This window comes from Amphiprion ocellaris, chromosome 5 (genome assembly GCF_022539595.1).
Source record: "Amphiprion ocellaris isolate individual 3 ecotype Okinawa chromosome 5, ASM2253959v1, whole genome shotgun sequence".
NCBI lineage: Eukaryota > Metazoa > Chordata > Actinopteri > Pomacentridae > Amphiprion > Amphiprion ocellaris.
Genome location: NC_072770.1, coordinates 6,235,638 through 6,254,386, shown reverse-complemented (window position 1 = coordinate 6,254,386; position 18,749 = coordinate 6,235,638). Strand labels below are relative to the sequence as shown.

Genomic DNA, 18,749 nt, shown 5'->3' with positions numbered 1-18,749 from the left:
AAAGAGTGTAACTTTAATGTGTTGTTTGTATAGTGCATTTTAAGCTATTTTTCAGTGTTCCTTAAATGGAAAGTTAGTTTGGTTGTGCATTGTTGATGTATTTGTTAAAGAGTGGGAAAGAATGATATATATTATGCTGCATAGTAAGTAATTTTTACATTATGTACAGTTATTTGCCTGACTATTAGGACAAACATGCAACCTGAAATGTTAGGGCTTAGATATTTTTTTATGGTGTTTTACATTTACTTTTCCAATGTAACAATTAAAGCATGGTCAGCCCTACATATATTTGTTTGACTTGATTTTGGACTCAATGCTGTATTAGCAGAGCCTAATGTAGTTTAGTTGTGATGCTCTTTTTGCATGAAATGAGGGGTAAACTATTGACAATTCAGTGTTTCTGGATCCTTTTGGGTAACAAGTTAAACAGGAGAAGAAGTGGCTGTCATGCCTATCAAGTAACTGTTGCCACAGGAAGACGACGACAACATGTGGCAGGAGGAGGATATTTTTTTCGGTGCTCCTCCCTCGAGTGCATTGTGTCCTATAGAAAAAGACACTGGGTGTGAACTACAACTTTGTGGCTCCCTCCCCAAATCTAAGTGAAACCGGGGTGGGGAATGCACTCCCACAAACACACACACAATCACACAATCACTTCCACACACTCAGTCTCAGTCATGCAAATCGGTCAAGTCAGAGCTCCTTCCTGTTTTTCACTAGTTCCGTCTTCTCTCGTGCCCTGTTTGCATAGACTGGGCTGAAAAGGAAGTGCAGAAAAAAGTTTACCCAGGAAGAGAGCACCCACAAGGAGATCTTACAAAACTTTTGAGAGGAGAGAGGAGTTTTTTGTTTGGTGTTGGAAAGTTTTTCCCCTGGGGATATCTGACTGAAGCAATGGGGGCTGTGAGAGGTGTTGATAGGGTTGAAGGGAGCAGAAGAGTGCTCTGAAAGGAGTGAGACGCAATCTCAATGAGGAAAGAGCTCCAACCAGATAAACCAGATTCCTCCAGATGGATTTTAGAGGGCAACCTTACTCTGGAGTCATAGAGACTGCTGAGGAATAGACGCCGCAGACAAACGCTCTCTCAGACACAATTCTGGGAGAGGACAGAAGCTTGGAGAAGAATGGAAGCACTGAGAGAGTCTTTTCTTCACTTGACTTTTCAGATGTCAACATATAAGAGAGCCACACTGGATGAAGAGGACCTGGTGGACTCCACCGGTGACGATATCTACCCATCATCTCCCATGCAGGTAAACGAAGACACACAGACCACAGATGGGTAGCTGTCAGTACTGTATCATTATGTATCTCATAGGGAAACAATATTGCTCCTTGAAGGCTCTGCATCAAATTAATAAAAATGACAACTTTTCAAAAAAATATCTAAACTTAAACAAAGGAATTCAATTATGGATAAGTCTCCACTAAATTTGTGTCATAGTGGCTGTTTTGAAAAGTTCAGACTCAAGCATGGGTCTTCAATCCGGCAAAACTCATGAAGAACCAGTTCAATTAAAAATGTCGAAATCATTTTAGTAGACTGTAAACATGGCATGTTTCTTCTATTGTTGAAACAGAGCATGTGTCTGCGGGGCAACAACCTCCATAATATGTTATATAAACCATCAAAATCTGTGTGTAATTTTGTCCAGGGTGGAACACAATCAACTGCTTAACCACATTTCTTGAAACAAATCAATAAGTTTGTGTTTAAGGGTTGACCTTAAGGATTAACCTGACTCTTAGACTTTAACAGTTCTAGTTAGCTAAACTTTTTTTATTCACTTATTTTTCTTACTTACTGTTTTAGAAGATAATTCAGTCAACCGAAACAGTCAGCAGTCACACACACAGAGACTAATTGAATAATTTCAATCTCAAGTCTTTTAGATCTGTATATAATGGTATAGTCTGAACATTTTGTTGAGAAACAAAGTTCTTCTGAAATGAATAAAGAGCATTTTAACTTGAGTCCCCAGCATATTGTATCTATTTGTACTGTGCACACAGGGTTTTAAACTATCCTCCTGTTGTGTAGGTCATTTTTTAGTTCATTTATTCTTCAGATACATATATGTGAAAATACTCCAACAGTGCTTGGATTCCTGCCTTCAGCATGATTCTACCTTCATCATTTTGCTGTGGTTTTCAGAATAATTAATTGCAGCCTCCAGAGAATCTGATAAGCTACAGATGGAGAGTGCACAGGCCTTAGCAGTGGGATTCTCCCAGTTATGCTTAGACATACAATTTAGGTCCAAACTTACCCAATGGTGCTGAGCTCCTGAGGATTAAGAAGCCACTGTGGCTTTGGCATTTGCTTTGATCATATTAAGTTTGACTGTTGAACTCTCATCTAATCTAAAAGCTGTAAATCGTATCCTTATGTATTTGCTTCAGACCTAACAGATTTTTACTGTGTATATGTGAGGTCCAAAATCTTGCATTTATTACAGCTGGGACACTCAGACTGGTCAGATTGTGAAGTGTGCCCAAGGAAGGATTTATGAGTGGCTCTTGGAATTATTCCTGTACACAATAAATTCCCTTGGCAGCTTTAACTGAGGCAACATTCAGTAGAAAACATTACAGGAGCATGGTATGCTGGTATAAGATTCAATGCACCAATCACTGATTAAAAATGAAGTTGACCACTGACCACAAAACATGGATGCTCTTCCAACTAATAAATTCTTTGATTCTGAAGTTTTCAAAGAAGATTTGTGTCATTTTTCAGAAAGGTAATAACTTTAAAGTGGTTACTTGTGCTCTGTTTGGTGTCCTTGTTTGACGTCCTCATCATTTACAGGTTAGCCATAAAAACCGCAGATATGGCCCAATGGGGCTATTGTGTCTTTTCTCTTTCTGGGGCAAAAGGAAAATATCTTTTATGATGAGGGAACAATAGAAGAAAGCTTAACCTTTTCTGTTTATGAGGGTTGAGAAGGCTGTGATAGAAAAGCCATTGTGCTCTGAAACCAAACCTGTCATCAAATCCCTGAGAAACTGTACACAATTTTCCACACTGTATTAGTTTAACAAAGTAACATTATTAAGTGTGTTTATGTGTTTAAAGCTGTCATTATGATGTCATTTAACTATGATTGGCCACTTTAGAACTGTTGTCTTTGATTTGATTATTTGAATGAGGCATTTGTGTAAGTTTGTGTTTGTGTTTGTGTGCAGGTTACTCTTCTGCATGGTCGTAGTCCCACATGTTGGCCAGACAGGACACAGCGAGAGAGGAGGCTGCTGTTTTTGGTGTGTGTGCTGTCGCTGGGCCTGTTCATATCACTCATCACAACTGGGGTCTTCTACAATCAGGGTGAGTTTTATTTCCACTTATTGCCACAACGACAGACACTACCAAGAAACTATTGCAGCCTCTGTGAAACAGACTGATCAGGTGGCTCAAGATGAAAACAGTTTGTTTTATCGACTTCATGCTGTCATTTTTAGTATACAGTCCAATTAAATATAAAGTAGCCCAGAAAATTTATTGAAAAATAAAAACACATAAAAGGATGAATGGAAGCTCTATCCAATTTCCCAATGCCCAAGTTCAGTCAGTAACAGCTCCACAGCTTTGAGGCTATAATGAATAACCCTAGCATCTCTGGATAAAATACACATGCGAGAATTTTGAAACACAGTAAATGTCCTCGTCTCCAATCATCAGATCAGGGTGAGATTTTTAAAAATGCTGACATTTTTGCTTCCACCTAATCAAAACTGTAAATTAAAGTGTAAACAATAGCATGTGTTTTTAACATGCTTAGCTGCAACACTGTTAAATTTGATGCAACATATATGAAGACCAACAATGCTACATCAGTTTTAGTCATAACACCAAGGGGCCTCTTCAGCCTTAAAGAAATGCTTTTATTTTAATAACAGGTGCAGCCTGGTTCCAGTGCAGGGACCTCCGAGGTAGAAAAGAAATCCACTTAAAAACACCTCTAAAATTCACAAGTCAACACATTATATGTTCTTTGTTTAATCAAATCTACCACAAGAAAACTACATGACTGAAAAGAAGTAGTGCTTGGTTTTAGTGACCAAATTGTGCACTGTTTGGACAGAGTTGTGTTTCTTTGTTTACAGTCTTTATCTTGTTGCAACTCCTGGTTGCAACTACATATTCACTGTACAGATGTGAGTTGTCTTGCTTAAATGGGCTCTGCCTGTGCTTATGATGATAAACAAAGTTAGGTTGTGTCTATGAATGCAAAGCAGGTATGAAAAACATCAGTCTTTTCATCATCCCTGAAATTTCAGGTGTAGTTGTTGGTCCATTCTTTAAGAATATTTTTTCCAGCTTTTATACTTCCTATCATTAAGACTTATTGTTTTTATGAGATGGAAACAATGAACTGTCCAAGTTAGAAGATTATCTGTAAACCCCAAAAAGCTTCAAAGGGCAGCCTTTCTACACTGAATGTACATTTATCTCTTAATTTTTCAATACAAATTAAAGAACAGTGTTGTTGAATTTTTTACGCCATATGTGGTACTTTTATTTTTTAGCCAAAGCCACACTCAGCTAAGCTTCCTAAAAATAACCCTAAATCTCTCCCTTGAGCTTATTCATTATGGAAGAAGGACTTGTGGATTTACCATCACATCCTGGCAGCGTCTCATCAGTGTTAGTTTCCTCAAATTTACCATGGGAAACTTTATACCACTTCCTGCCATTCAGCAGGGCATGTCTGATCACACTTTGAAATAATAAAAGGAACAAGGATGAAATCTCCTCGGGGTAGTAACCTCATCACTGCTCATAACTTTGTCTCCATCTCTGTCTCATACCTTATATGGACAGATGGTGAAAGTCTTACAGTAAGTAGTGAATTATCCCCTGAAGCTGTTTTTACTACCCTGCAATGACTAGAACTTACCTTCTCTAAACAATGAAAGTTTTCTAAAGTTCTTCCCATTAAACAACTTGTGTGTTTAGAGTTTAAAAAGTAGCACAGAGCAACTGTAAGCCTCAGTGTTGCCCCTTCACTTGCTTCCTCTTAAGATTCTTCTAGAGAATGAAACGCACAAAATAGCAATTTTTGTGAAAGTAGAAGTCACATTTAGATAACACATCTGTGGAAACACAAACCAAGATGCAATGGATTTTATCTTCCAGCCAGTTATATACTGGAAAAGGAAAGTGATTCACGTGTACTTCAGTCTCCATAAATGTAGACAAGATCATCCAGGGTTCTTGATCCTCATCTGTTAATCTATCCTCTATTTATTCATCTGACAATTACCCAATATATTGGCGACGTTTAATGTGATATTAACCCCAATTTATCCACAGTCATGTTTGAGCTAATTATTTATATAGGATATATACAAGGACAAGTATTCCCTGCAAGTTGTATATCTTGGCTGTTACCTCTTATGAAATAATAACTTCCAGATGGTCTGAAAATCCTCATGCATATTTGTCCTACCGAGAAATATTTTCCAGACCATCCATTGTGGTAGTGTCTCCCACTGCCTGATGAAGCTGAACGTGAAGTGTCTTTGAATTTAACATGTTCTTTTTAAAAATATTTTTTTCCTGCAGCTCACCCGGGATTGTGTCTAACAGAGCCATGTATTACTGTGGCCAGTGCTGTTATGGGAGCCCTCAATCGATCTGTAGACCCTTGCCATGACTTCTACAATTTTGCTTGTGGGGGCTGGGTGAAGAGCAATCCCCTCCCTGAGGGGAAGTCTCGCTGGGGTCCTTTCAGCAACCTGTGGGAACACAACATGCTGGTAATGAAGCATTTATTAGGTAAGAGTCCTTATATGAGTACAATTTTGTGTCCTTTGATGCCTTTACTTGAGGCGGAGGTGCACTGTGTCTTCTCAAGCACATTTTTTCATTGGCTGGGTAAATCCAGCTTGTATTCATTGACATTTTTATCCTCTGTCTTTTTTCTCAGAAAACACTACAGTGAAAGGTTTGAGTACGGCTGAGGAAAAGGCCCAGCAATATTATCAAGCTTGCATGAATGAAACCAAAATTGAGGAATTAGGAGCTAAGCCACTACAGCAACTAATCAGCCAGGTATGCTTATTTCTTTAAGCAGTCAAACATCAAACAAATAAAATTGTCAGTGTTTCTTCACTTGTATTTAAAAAACTCATTTCCTTGCATCCCCCATTTCTGAGTGTCTGCTTAATATTGTCTGTTTCAGATAGGAGGATGGGCTCTGAATGAACCCTGGGACAAGAACAACTTCCAAGAGGTTCTACGAACAGTGTCAGCTAGCTTACGCACCTCTCCTTTCTTCACTGTGTTTGTCAGCACAGACTCCAAAAACTCCAACAGCAACATCATCCAGGTAATGGGGTCAGAGATTTGTAAAAAGGCTTCTTTTTTATATACTTGTATGGTGTTTATGTAAAATCATATTTACATCTCAGAAGGCACCTTCTCAATGAAACATTTGATTATATCCCCATAGATCTAAATTCAGACTTTTTGCATGTATTTATTCAAATTTCTCTCCAACATAAGCAGCTTTTATCAGCTTGCCTAAAGAGGCAGATTTTCTCTGTGTTATTCCTGGAACAAGCCACTCATTATTAAAGTGGTGTTAGATTCACACTGACACTTTGAAAAGAGTTCATTCCTTTGTAGGGTGTCATGAGACTGTGCCAAATGGTAAAGATAAGGTCTCTGGCAAGTCAGTATATTCAGCCTGCATGCTGGTAACATGGGAATGAAAACAAAAGGTTGTTTGTGAGTACTGAAATGGAGTGTGAACAGAAAATCATAAGTTGTTTCTCTTGTCTCTAGGTGGATCAGTCCAGCCTTGGACTACCTTCACGCGACTACTACCTCAACAAAACAGCAAATGAAAAGGTACTGTGGGAAAGTTGCTCACAGCATTACGCTGGTTTTAGAGTTGTTAAACAGAAAATGTGCACACAAAGTTGGACAGTAATGAGAAAAAAAATATTTTTAATTCACTTTTACTTGAATACACCCAGAGGCTCATAGCTCATTTTCAAAGGAAGTCAAGAAACATTAAGTATATATTTCAGCTTCAGGGGTAAACTCTGCATAGTAGCTTTTAGTCGCATAGTTTAGGATTACTCACCTAATTGAATTTTATCACACACACAAATGTCGTCCCTGCAACCACCCCCACCTAAACTTCAATGCTTACTTGGGCTTTGCAGTATCTGACGGCATACCTCAACTTCCTGGTGGAGCTAGGGGTTCTTCTGGGTGGCTCAGAGGAGACATCTCGGACGTTGATGGAAGAGATTGTGGACTTTGAAACAACTCTGGCCAACATCACAGTCCCTCAGGAGGAGAGAAGAGATGAGGAGCTCATTTACCATAAGATGGAGGCCAAAGACCTGACAGTGAGTGTTTCCTGCTTTGACGGCATCAGCTAAAAACATCAGTACAACACTAAGGTACATTGGAAAATTATTTTCCGCAAAATGTGCCAGTTGCTGTGGCGCCCAGGTAGTTCAACAGGTTGAGCGGGAAACCCATAAACTTGGGCAAAAGTCCCCATGCAGCAGTCATGGGTTTCATTCCTGCCCATGGCCCTTTGCTGCAGGTCATTCCCCCGTTCTTCTCCCCACTGTCCTGTCTTCTTCTCACTATGACTTTCATATAAAGCTGCAAAAAGGCCAAAAAAATAAATAAAATGTGCCAGTTGCTAAAGAAAGTGAAAAGTGTAAGTTTTGTTCAGGCTCTCCTCAACAGACTGCCGTGTTTGTTTTTGTGTCTTTTATCTTTGTCGCTGCAGACTCTAGCTCCTGCCGTGGACTGGATGCAGTACCTCACAGAAGTGTTTGCTCCTGTGCCGCTGAACGAGTCAGAGCCAGTGGTTGTTTATGCCACAGAATACCTCCAGAAAGTTTCTGACCTCATAACTAAAACAAATAAAAGGTGAGATGCAAGGTAATTCCTAATAGACTTTTTCCATTAATGTCTTAAACACAGGTTGTATGTTTAAGTGCAACTATGTAAAGAAATGTTCGCTAAGATTTATGGTGATGCAGGATCCTCCAGCTGAAAAGTACAATAGTAAGACTTCAGTCAGTATTGAAGAGAAGTGAAAAATAGTCAGTCTGATAATCTATTTGCAGCCTACTCAACAACTACATGATAATGAAGGTGGTGAGAAAGATGGTTTCCATTTTGGACCAAAGGTTCCAGGATGCTGAGCAGCGTTTCCTTGAAGTCATGTATGGAACCAAGAAGGTAAGAGATGGAGATTTAGACCTTGTACAATCCTGATAATCCAGCATGACACAGATAGATAAATGTAAAGGTGGGACTAAGCAGATAGAGGAAGAAAACAGCAACATACTGCACATGCTTGACTTGATGGGAGATTATCATCCAGATAACGTATTTTTATCATGTTTGTGAACTACATACAAGTATCTACGTTGCTGGTTTGTCCTTGTCTTAGTGTTCAAACAGTTACATGTTTATTTGATTTGCTATCAAGCAAAGAGACACTAGAAGAATTACTAGGACATTTTAAATAGCCCCACTTGTATGCAGGCTTTGTAGAAATCCAGTATATGCTGAGGGAGGAAATGGCCCAAAGCAAATCTACTGGGATTAGAGGGCTTTGCACTTGACCCCTTGTTCTTTTGTGACACAAAAGGTTCGTTTTTACTAAACATAGAAATGGAAATAGTCATAAACAGAGAAGCAGAAATTTCACTTTACATTACTTAACAAATACAACCATGTTGTTATCTTATGTCAGCTTTCTGCTGCAACGTGATTTCTTCAGCTTTATTTTAACCCAATTTCTCATTTCCTGATTATTTGCCATTGGTTTTTCAAAGGAATCTGCTTGAAGGGTATTTTGGTTTTATTTCAGGCTGGTATATTTCCCATTCATGTGGCTATTGTAGAGATGGTGCTTGGGGTTTGATGGTTTTAATGTTTAGCAAGAGGGAAATTAGCAAGAGTTTCCCGCAGCTTTCCAAAGAAAACTGATTCGTACATGAATCATTTTAAACATTTGTTTTCAGTCTGACTTAAGGTAAACACAGAAATCAGCCACCTGGAGCAGAAATTTTTCTAACTGTATTAGGTTTTACTTAACGTATGAAAAAGTGTTTGTTCAGGCCGCACTTGTTCATTTTTTTCCAGTTGATTTTGGGGAGGTGAAACAGCGTCTCTAGGACAGTAGTGTTTATCAAAGCTGCAGAGTCATTAGTTGTAGTTTCACAGCTGGGATTCCTCTCATCCATGGACACATGGAGATTTCCAAGTCTACCATCAGCAGCAGGTCCCACTTTTTACAGCGGCAGTTTTACTCAGAGCAGAGCAGAGCATTAAGTACGGGATCACCATGTAAAGTATGTAGTCTCCCAGGATGTCCTGTTGTCTCTCTGATTCCATCCCCGCAGTGGGAGCTTCACACATGGAAACAAACTGGCATGCGCAGTAATATACTGATGACAAAGTCAGCTGTTTTGCACAACTCTTTACTTCCCCAAATCTTTACAACAGAGCAGAGGTGAAGAGTACAAAGTTTGCATGAGACTGGCAGCCACAATAGCCACAGAAATGGGAAATATGCCGAGTTAAAGTAAACCACAGTTGTCTTTTAACACAGCTAAATTTTAGCCAGACAAATCTGATGTCTTAGCTTAAATGCATGATTTGCTAATAAGGTGTTTTTATGTTGCCACATTTGCATTACAAACACCGGTATCAGTGACAGTTACACTGGAGCAGCAGTTTGAAAGTTTTATTACATGTAGTTTGTATATTTCTGTGTGTGAAAAATAATTAAATTTCAACCTAAACTGAAATAAACACATAAAAATAAGATCATTTTTGAAAAGTGATAACACAGTAAAGAAAATCTGTGATTCGTCTTTTGTAAAAACGTTCATAAAATCTAAACTGAGTCATATTATGTCACAGTCTTAAAAAATGTCAGGCTTGATTCAAAAATATAGTAAATTATATTATAATTATAGTGAGTAGGGGTGGAATATGAATACTAGTAGTTGCTCATAATTGTAAATTTTATACTAACTGCTCGTTAAGCAATGACTGTGATTTCCCTCCTTAACAGTTTTTGTAAAAACTTGTTTCTTATTTGCAGGTAAATGTATAGAAATCAGGCGTTTAGTTTAGCCTGAGGTTAAATTGAAGTTAAAGGGCGAGTTCACCCAAATTACTTAAAAGAAAAATGTTTCTATTACCAAGAGAGAACATCATTGGCCCTGCAGATAGTTTTTTGTTAGTTTTGTTTTGTGAAAATGCCCAGGTTTAGAGATTGGCATTCGAATTTTTGGTTGCCGCATCAATCCAACTGAAGTGACTGAAAGTTAAAATTTGAAACATACATTTACAAAACTCAGTCGTGGCACATCTCCTTTAGAAAAGTCACCAGGTCACTCCAGGTAATCCATAGAGCACACTACTGCGTTTCACTGCTAGACATCACTATACTTTTACTTACTACAAGAAAAACTTTTCTTAGAACCTACCTTTTATTTAGACACGCCAATGAAGGCACGTTTAGCGTTAAATTGAGTCCCTCAGCAAGTTTTACTTCCTCCTTAGTGATTAACTGTTTGACTGTGAAGGCTCCAGTGATCCCAGCTCTTATCTGAGCAAGATCCTGTTCCCTCTGCCTTGTTTTCCACTGGGGTCAAGCTGTAATAACAAACCAGATCTTTCTATGTGTGTCTCTTTGGGTTTCTGCTTTATTGTTAGAGTGCAGCTGTGTCTCTTTTTCCATCTGTAACTGTGTTCCTAAGTAGATTTTACTGCTTTGCTTGTTCAGACTACACTTCATTTCCTCACTGTGACCTTGTTCCTTTGTAACTACTTATATGTGCAGCTCCATTTGTCCTTCCTTTCACCTGATGATGAATTTGTCACATAGGAACTGTTTTTACCTACAGTCGATTAATTAACCTGTTGATTGCTTGAACTGTATTATAAATGTATGTTATAAAATCATTGTTTTAAGTGAAAAAAGATACCTATTTAAAACTTTTTAAAATGTCATTTAACCATAAAAACATACATAAAGATCTGAACTTTTGCTGAAGGAGTCATAGAGAGATAGGTTTTGCTTAAACAAAGGGAATATTTGTGTTTGAATAACTGGAAAGAAGCAAAACATCACAATATAGCAAAAATATCTAACAAATGAAGGATATTTTATGTGTTGCTGGTAAACATTACTCAGGGCAGCATAAAGAAATAATTCATTAAATTGTGTGAAAACACTACTTTGCAAACTAGGATATAACTTTACCTAGTGAAATTCTTCCACTTTGTTATGTATTTCCACTTTGTGCATCATTTGGCATCTGGGGTGTCCCCTTGTTGCTGTTTTTTTCTAAAACACATGACTCAGTCTTATAGAGGGAACACTTTGTCTGGAGGCCTGCAGCGAGATAACGGCTCAAATTAGCTTCAAAATGCCTGAGCTCAGAGCTCACAAAGATCACAACCATTTTTCTCTCATTTTCTCCCATTTTCTATTCAGCTGCTAACTTTAATTGTTAAATGTTTTCTCAGTGCACTTGTTTTTTTTTAAAAAATTGCATCTATTTAAAAGTATTAAAGATTTTTAAAGAGTTATGCCTTGTGTTTTATGATCTGTATGTATCCCTAAACCAAGTGATGACAATAAACAATGTAACTATACTGCTAGAGTTTTGTACAGTCAGCAGAGTGTAGGTCCTTGCTTTACATTTAGGGATAACTTCTCCATCCAACAGTTTTAGATCCATATTTGTTATGTTTAGAGCTGTACTAGTTTACACCGGGCAGGAACAAGTTGTCCAGAGTAGCATTCTATTAGTTACAATAAGCAGACCTCTTAGAAACATTGTTGTTTGCTTGCTATCACTTCCCTACAGTTTCAGTATCACTCATGTTTTCCTCACCAACACATAAAGCCCCCACATGAATGCAAACAAGTCACATTTTACAGAGTTAATCATGATCATTCTGGGAAACCTAGGAAGTGATTAACTCAATCAGACAAAACTGGTGGAACACAATCTTGCAAAATGAAAAAACTGACATTCCAAATACAGGTTACACTGTAAGGTTATTTGGGAATGCAACATTTTTTTCAACATCTTGATGTGCTGTGCTTTCTGTAGAGCTGCACTCCACGCTGGAAGTTGTGTGTCAGCGACACAGACAGCGCCCTGGGCTTTGCTCTTGGAGCCATGTTTGTCAAAGACACCTTTGCTGAGGACAGCAAAGCCATTGTAAGACTTTCAGGGTCCTTACCTCATAATAGTTGCTCCTACAGATTATGTCATTTTGACTCATCTCTATCTCATCTGTGGTTCAGGCTGAAAACATGGTTGCAGAAATTAAATGGGCATTTGAGGACAGCCTTAAGTACGTGACCTGGATGGACTCAGAAACAAAAAAAGCAGCAAAAGAAAAGGTGGGACTTTTTGTAGTTTTTCCTTAAGAAGTCTCGCTATCGATGCTTTATAGAGACAATTGCTAAAAGCAACTTTTTGTGCTCAAGTGGCTGAGAAATACAGCACTGCCACCTGGTGTAAAAATGTGTCATTTACAGTTTTTAAGTCTCATCTTTCACAGGCAGATGCAATATACAACATGGTTGGATATCCTGAGTTCATTATGAATGCCACAAAGCTGGACAAAGTGTTCAATGATGTAGGTAAATGTGGGACTGTATTATATATGCTAACCTGTTACTTTTATTCATCATACAGTTTTATTTTACTCCATTAAAACACTGAACTCCAATTTCTATTACTTTTGATTCCTCTCTTTTAGTTTATGGTGGTTTCAGACCTTTACTTCCAAAATGTTATGCAGTACTACAACTTCTCAGCCAGAGTGACTGCAGACCAGCTGAGGAAAACTCCCAACAGAAACCAGTGAGTTGCTCCATTTAACCCACCGCCCCTCTTGCCACAGAGGAGGTGGCACGATCCGATGGGAACACATTCCCATTATACTGACTCAGCGGAATACTGCTGCCATCCACAAACGTTCCCAGGCAACCAGCCTCTCTCCGCTGAACTGATCCTTGTCTCTAATTAGGCTATGGGGGAGGGGTTAGATTAGGGTTCCCATGCCTTCCAAACTGATCTGTAGTCAGCCTGGCACTGCAGGTTGTGCAGAACCAGTATTGTAATTTTATTGTGATCTTGATGTCAGCCTGATGTAATGGCTCTGTGTTCCTTGTTATACAGGTGGAGCATGACCCCTCCAACCGTAAACGCATATTACAACCCAACTAAGAATGAGATGGTTCTGCCAGCAGGAATCCTTCAAGCTCCATTCTACAGCCGCTCCTGGCCTAAGTATAGCTTTCACATTACATTTGAAGTTTTATCTTGCATTAATTTTAATAGAAATGTGCAGACTAAAGTTTTATTGTGCAACAGAATGGACACTTGTCCTTAGCTGTCATAAATTTAAGAGCAGCATTACAGAGATGCTGTTAAAACACCGATGAAAATGCAATATACTGAAAAATACCCAGAGAAAAAGCCATTAAAGAGCTGTTTTTCGACAAGACACAAGAGTGCTGTGGTGCACTGCTGATACACTGTACTCTAATAAGCAGAGTAAATGAATTTAGTTTCACCTCATTTATCCATTTTATTTAAATATTTGATTTGATTCAGTTCAATTCAAATTGACAAATAAATGTGAGTGGAGTTCAAAATTGGAAAACAAAAAAACTGTATCCTGCATAACCTGTAAAACCACAAATTATTGTTTTACACACAGATTAAATAAATGAGATATAGCATATTTATTAATTAGGTTTATAGGTGTAGGCTGAATTTGTTACCTTCAGACAGAGCCAGACGAGCTGCTTCTCCTTGCTCCTAGTCTTTGCATTAACCTCGGCTAAGTGGCTACTGGATAGAACTCACAATTTACCAGACATATGAGAGTTCTATCAATCTTTTGTCAACTATTTCTGTGACAAACTTGCAGTATGTGCACACAAATGTTGAAAGGTATGCATTTTTAAAATGTTTTTCAGAGCTCTTAATTTTGGTGGAATTGGAGTAGTCATGGGTCATGAGCTGACTCACGCTTTTGATGACCAAGGTTGGTAAAAACAAAAAATAAAAAATTTGAAAATTAATATTTCAGAACATAGAAATTGTTTCTTCTCTTTCTAAGTTATTTTAAAAAAAACATTCTGTCAAGAGTAAATTGGCGGGAAAGTAATTTTTCATATTTTTTTCAAAGGGAGGGAGTACGACAAGGATGGAAACCTGCGGCCTTGGTGGAAGAACTCTTCTGTGGAGGCCTTCAAGAAGCAGACCCAGTGCATGGTGGAGCAGTACGGCAACTACAGCATCAACCAAGAGCCTCTGAATGGAAGACACACATTGGGAGAGAACATCGCTGACAACGGCGGACTCAAGGCCGCCTACAAGGTTTGATGCCACATAGGGAGCATAGCTAACCTTGAATAATTTCAGAATATTTTGCTGGAGGATTTTTTGTTAAAGATGTGGGAAAATGGCTATCTGGGGCAAGTGTAGTGAAAAAATGCCAGTGCAAGACAGCATTTGGGTTATCATGGAATGTTTGGATTATTGCTGTTGTGTTTCCCATGGCAACAGTGTCAGATTGCATGTTTACATGGTCATAAAACTATTACACAGACCTGATGTTCATCCTCTGCGTTAGTGTATTTGTTGGAGCGGTTGTGGATCGTGTCCATTAATCTGTATTGGAAAAAGTTGGTTGTCTGGTTTACAGTGAAGCCTGGAAATGCAACAGGTGGTTATGAGTGGCCTTGTCAGCCTCTGGTTACTTCTTCACATGCACACATTCTTTCCATGTAATGAAAGGTCATAAGCTATGAAGTTGATGAGCAAATCATATGGAAGTGAAAGCAAATTTGCCTTAAGCAATACATGTTTCTTACAGAAAAATAATACTGCAGAGGGGCTACAGTCGGTCTACTATTTCTTTAGGTCTACTGTATATAATTGCACACAGAAACCTCTGAATGCGTGTGTGTAACATGATCATTTCTTGCTTTGAAGGCTTATGTGAACTGGATCAAAAAGAATGGTGAGGAGCCCACACTGCCTGCCCTGGGAATGACAAACCATCAGCTGTTTTTTGTCGGGTTTGCCCAGGTTTGTATCAGTTGCAGTGTATACTTTCCTCTGATTTCACTGCACTCTCTACATACTAAAACTACTCTTGTTTTCACTTCATGTTTAAAAGCTTACCTCCAGATGTGCTTTGAGACATGAAAATACTCTGTTTTGGAATGTTACCTTGTGTCTGATATGATTTTTCCGTAAAATTCAAAGAACAAATGTGCAATATTCATAGATTGGTTTGTTTCTAAAGTTTAAATGCTGGACAAAAGATGTCTCTTACTTATCTGACTAGCCCCTTCTCAGTGCATGTGTCCCGCTGGCTTCAAGTTCCAGGATCACACTTCTGCAAGTTTCATACAAGACTGTGATTGGCTCCAGAGTAGATGTTATGTCACCAAATCGTGCTCGGACATTGTGTAAAAGTATGAGCACAGGAACAAACTTTCCACAGATGAATGTGAGCCTTCCAGCGTTGAAATTTGTGCTTTCATTGTTCTGCACAGTGAAGCCCAAACATTGTTGTCAATGAACAAGAGGAAAAACGCATGTTTAGCTGGAGGGATTTTGAATTAGATATTTGAATAAAATTGGCCTGAACTAGGCCTGAACGTAAACATTTCCTTAGCAGGGAATTTAAAGTTACTCATCTTAAAACACATACAGAGCCATAAATGGAAGAAATTAATACCTGATTAATGTGAACTGTAAAGGATTTTGAGGCACTATGTGGAAAAAATATCTCTTCATTTTGTATGTCTTCTGTCTTTGTTATCTCTTGCAGGTATGGTGCTCTGTCAGAACACGGGAGAGCTCACACGAGGGTGTAATCACAGATCCCCACAGTCCATCAAGATTTAGAGTCATTGGCACCATCTCCAATTCACAAGCATTCTCAAAGCACTTCAGTTGCAAAGCAGATGCTCCCATGAACCCTAAACATAAGTGCGACCTTTGGTGATGCCTCATTTTTCAGGCCGTCTTTCAGCAAGGAGTGAAGTGGATATTGGAATAAGTACCTTGAGATACTGACAAAGTCTCTTCAGACGGGAATGCGAGAACCACTGAAACGCCTTCTGACTTGCCACTTGCAAAATGTGCCTGCTCTCTATGGATGATTGTAAGTTTTAGTGTTTTTGTTCATAAGGACTGTTGATTTAGCGAACAGCTTTCCCCAAAGTCTCAAGTTAAGTCTCGCTATAAAGGTGATTTTTGAACACTGTAAAACCAACACATGGTCACAGAAATGGGGGAACCACTTTCAGAATTTCGTACACCGCTTGTTTGCCATGTAAAGTGATAAATAAGCAAAGTAATTTTTCTCTTTTTTCCACTGTGCTTGGATCTGCACTGGGTTATTTTAATTGTATTTTATTTATAACCAGATTTTTATATAACAGTGAACCACGGACCTGCAAGATTTATAACCTGATGAAAAATTAAAATGTGGTTCACATATGGACAGCTTTAGACCTGCTTATTAAGAAGTGGTATAAATATATTTTAATACTACACAAACTGTTTGTCTTTAAACGATTACAATATTTGGAAAGCATTTGTGTACAGTCTGGTCAAACTGTGTCATTAAGAATGTGGGCATATAGGCTAAAAGTCATGATGTGCCATACCTGTTTTTATGAGAAAGAGTTTGCCACAAATTATTTTGTATAGTAAAACCCATCTTAAAACAAATTTATGTTGTGTCCACAGTTTATTTCACGTTTGAAATTTCCATGTGTAACTCACGCAGAAAATTGACTTGTTACTCCGCCAAGGAACGCTGTGCAGTTATGTGATGATCGGCGTACAGTTGTCTGTCTGTCTGTTATTTAATCTGTGTGCAACATTACTCAAAAACAGACTAACGGATTTGGATGAAATTTTCAGGGAAGGTCAGAAATGACACAAGGACCACCTGATTAGATTTTGGCAGTGATGCAGCTTATAGTCTGGATTCACGGATTTGTTAAAGATTTCTGTATCATTGCCAGATAGTGGCACGGCGTCATTGTAACTATGACAACAAGTGACCGCTACATCAGCTGCCTTTTGATGATCACATGATTGCGATCCTACTACAAATCCACCACTGCGGACTTATCGGGACTTATCCATCAGAAATGATACAAGGAACAATTGATTAAATTGTGGGGGTGTTTCCGAGTCCCATCAATTCCCGCCGCCCGCTACATATTTAGGTCACGCGATTTGGTATCCATACATAATGTACACATGCATAACACACTCCTGTGCTCAGTGCAAGGTCACTGTATTTGTGGGTACATCTATATTAAATGGCCACATTCTATAGTGCCGTGATTTCTGATCATCAGTAACTAATAAACAAATACTACATTTCTAAAAAAAAAAAAAAAATGCTGCATTTCTGACAATGCCATATGGGGGAATGAACAGCCTTGCCAGAGTACTGCGCTCTGAGTGCTTTTCTTGTTTCATAATGTAACCAGTGTTTCAGATTTCATCACTTAACCCCTTACAGTAAATCTAATTGCAAAATGTGTGGCTAATTTTCAGACTGCTTTAAGGCAAATCATACTTTCCATGTCGGCCATTATAAAGACTTCTATCTTAAGGTTTCTTAAAATTTACAAGTGTATATACTTTTTCATTTTAGTTCCAAACAGAAAAAGCAGTCTCAGTAAAATCTGAAGTTCCCTTTAGTTCCAACAGGTGGAGCTGCGTCCATCACAAGAAGAAGAGAACAACTTTATATTCCAGGAGAATTGACTCATGATCATCAGCGAAAAACAAATGTAACAAATTTATCAGTGCCGTTCTGTTGTTTTTTGCTCCTGTCAAATTTTTCTCACTGTAGGTCCATTTTGTAATTGCAAAATATATTCCTTCACCTCTATGGAAACAGCACAACTATGGCTAGTAGAGAGTTTCACAAAAACTAAAACACAAAAAACACAAATGGAAACAACAAGCACAACATTTTTCCAAGTGTTACTGATGTTGGAAAAAGGATAGCAACTTTACATATAATAAATATATAGATATTTTACTAATTACTTTATACAGCCTCTACAAACTTGGTGTTTTTCACACCACTCTGCATATCAACTGTAAACAGTTATTTCACCAAGCTGATTGAATCTTCCAACAACTTGCTGACAGCTTTCTCCTCTGCATACAATTTCTGAGCCATGCTGCATTTATTTTGTTTTGTGTTTGATTTTATTCTGTCTCTAATTTATTTCCATCGTTGTCTCCTGTCTGCTCTTACAAAACACAGAATGCAGTTCAGCCATCAAGTCCTTGAAGTTATATTACATGACTGTTTGTCACATCTGAGTCACCAATGGCTTCTTTGTATTTACAGAATCTAGTCCAAACATTTTATTTCTGTCTTTTTATTAAAAAAAAAAAAAAAAAAAGAGAGAGAGACATAGAAAAAGGCGATTTTGAGGAAATTGTCTAGAGGGAACTGTGCATCATAAGAAAGTCCAAAGAAGAATTTTTATTTCATTCATTGACAAAAGAAAAAAATAAATCCAATACAAAAACAAAAGTTTGCAACTTCTGAATGAAAGAGAGCAGAAAGAAGAAGAAACTTCTGGAATCAGCCCCTTTATAACAAACAATCAGTTTACAATGAGCATTAAAAACAAACAACAAACAA

At 38.2% G+C, this 18,749-nt stretch overlaps 1 protein-coding gene across 1 annotated transcript; it reads left to right on the top strand.

The window, feature by feature from the left end:
- Window positions 1-677: 677 nt before the first annotated feature.
- On the top strand, window positions 678-16,795 carry ece1 (endothelin converting enzyme 1). Its single transcript, XM_023269802.2, has 18 exons — window positions 678-1,260; window positions 3,197-3,335; window positions 5,577-5,789; window positions 5,941-6,065; window positions 6,196-6,342; window positions 6,801-6,866; window positions 7,187-7,375; window positions 7,771-7,913; window positions 8,114-8,228; window positions 12,134-12,244; window positions 12,331-12,429; window positions 12,591-12,668; window positions 12,792-12,895; window positions 13,214-13,324; window positions 14,020-14,087; window positions 14,232-14,422; window positions 15,041-15,136; window positions 15,888-16,795. Exons 1-18 carry the CDS (start codon window positions 1,132-1,134, stop codon window positions 16,062-16,064), a joined length of 2,301 nt encoding a protein of 766 aa, XP_023125570.1. The 5' UTR covers window positions 678-1,131; the 3' UTR covers window positions 16,065-16,795.
- The last annotated feature ends 1,954 nt before the right edge of the window (window positions 16,796-18,749 follow it).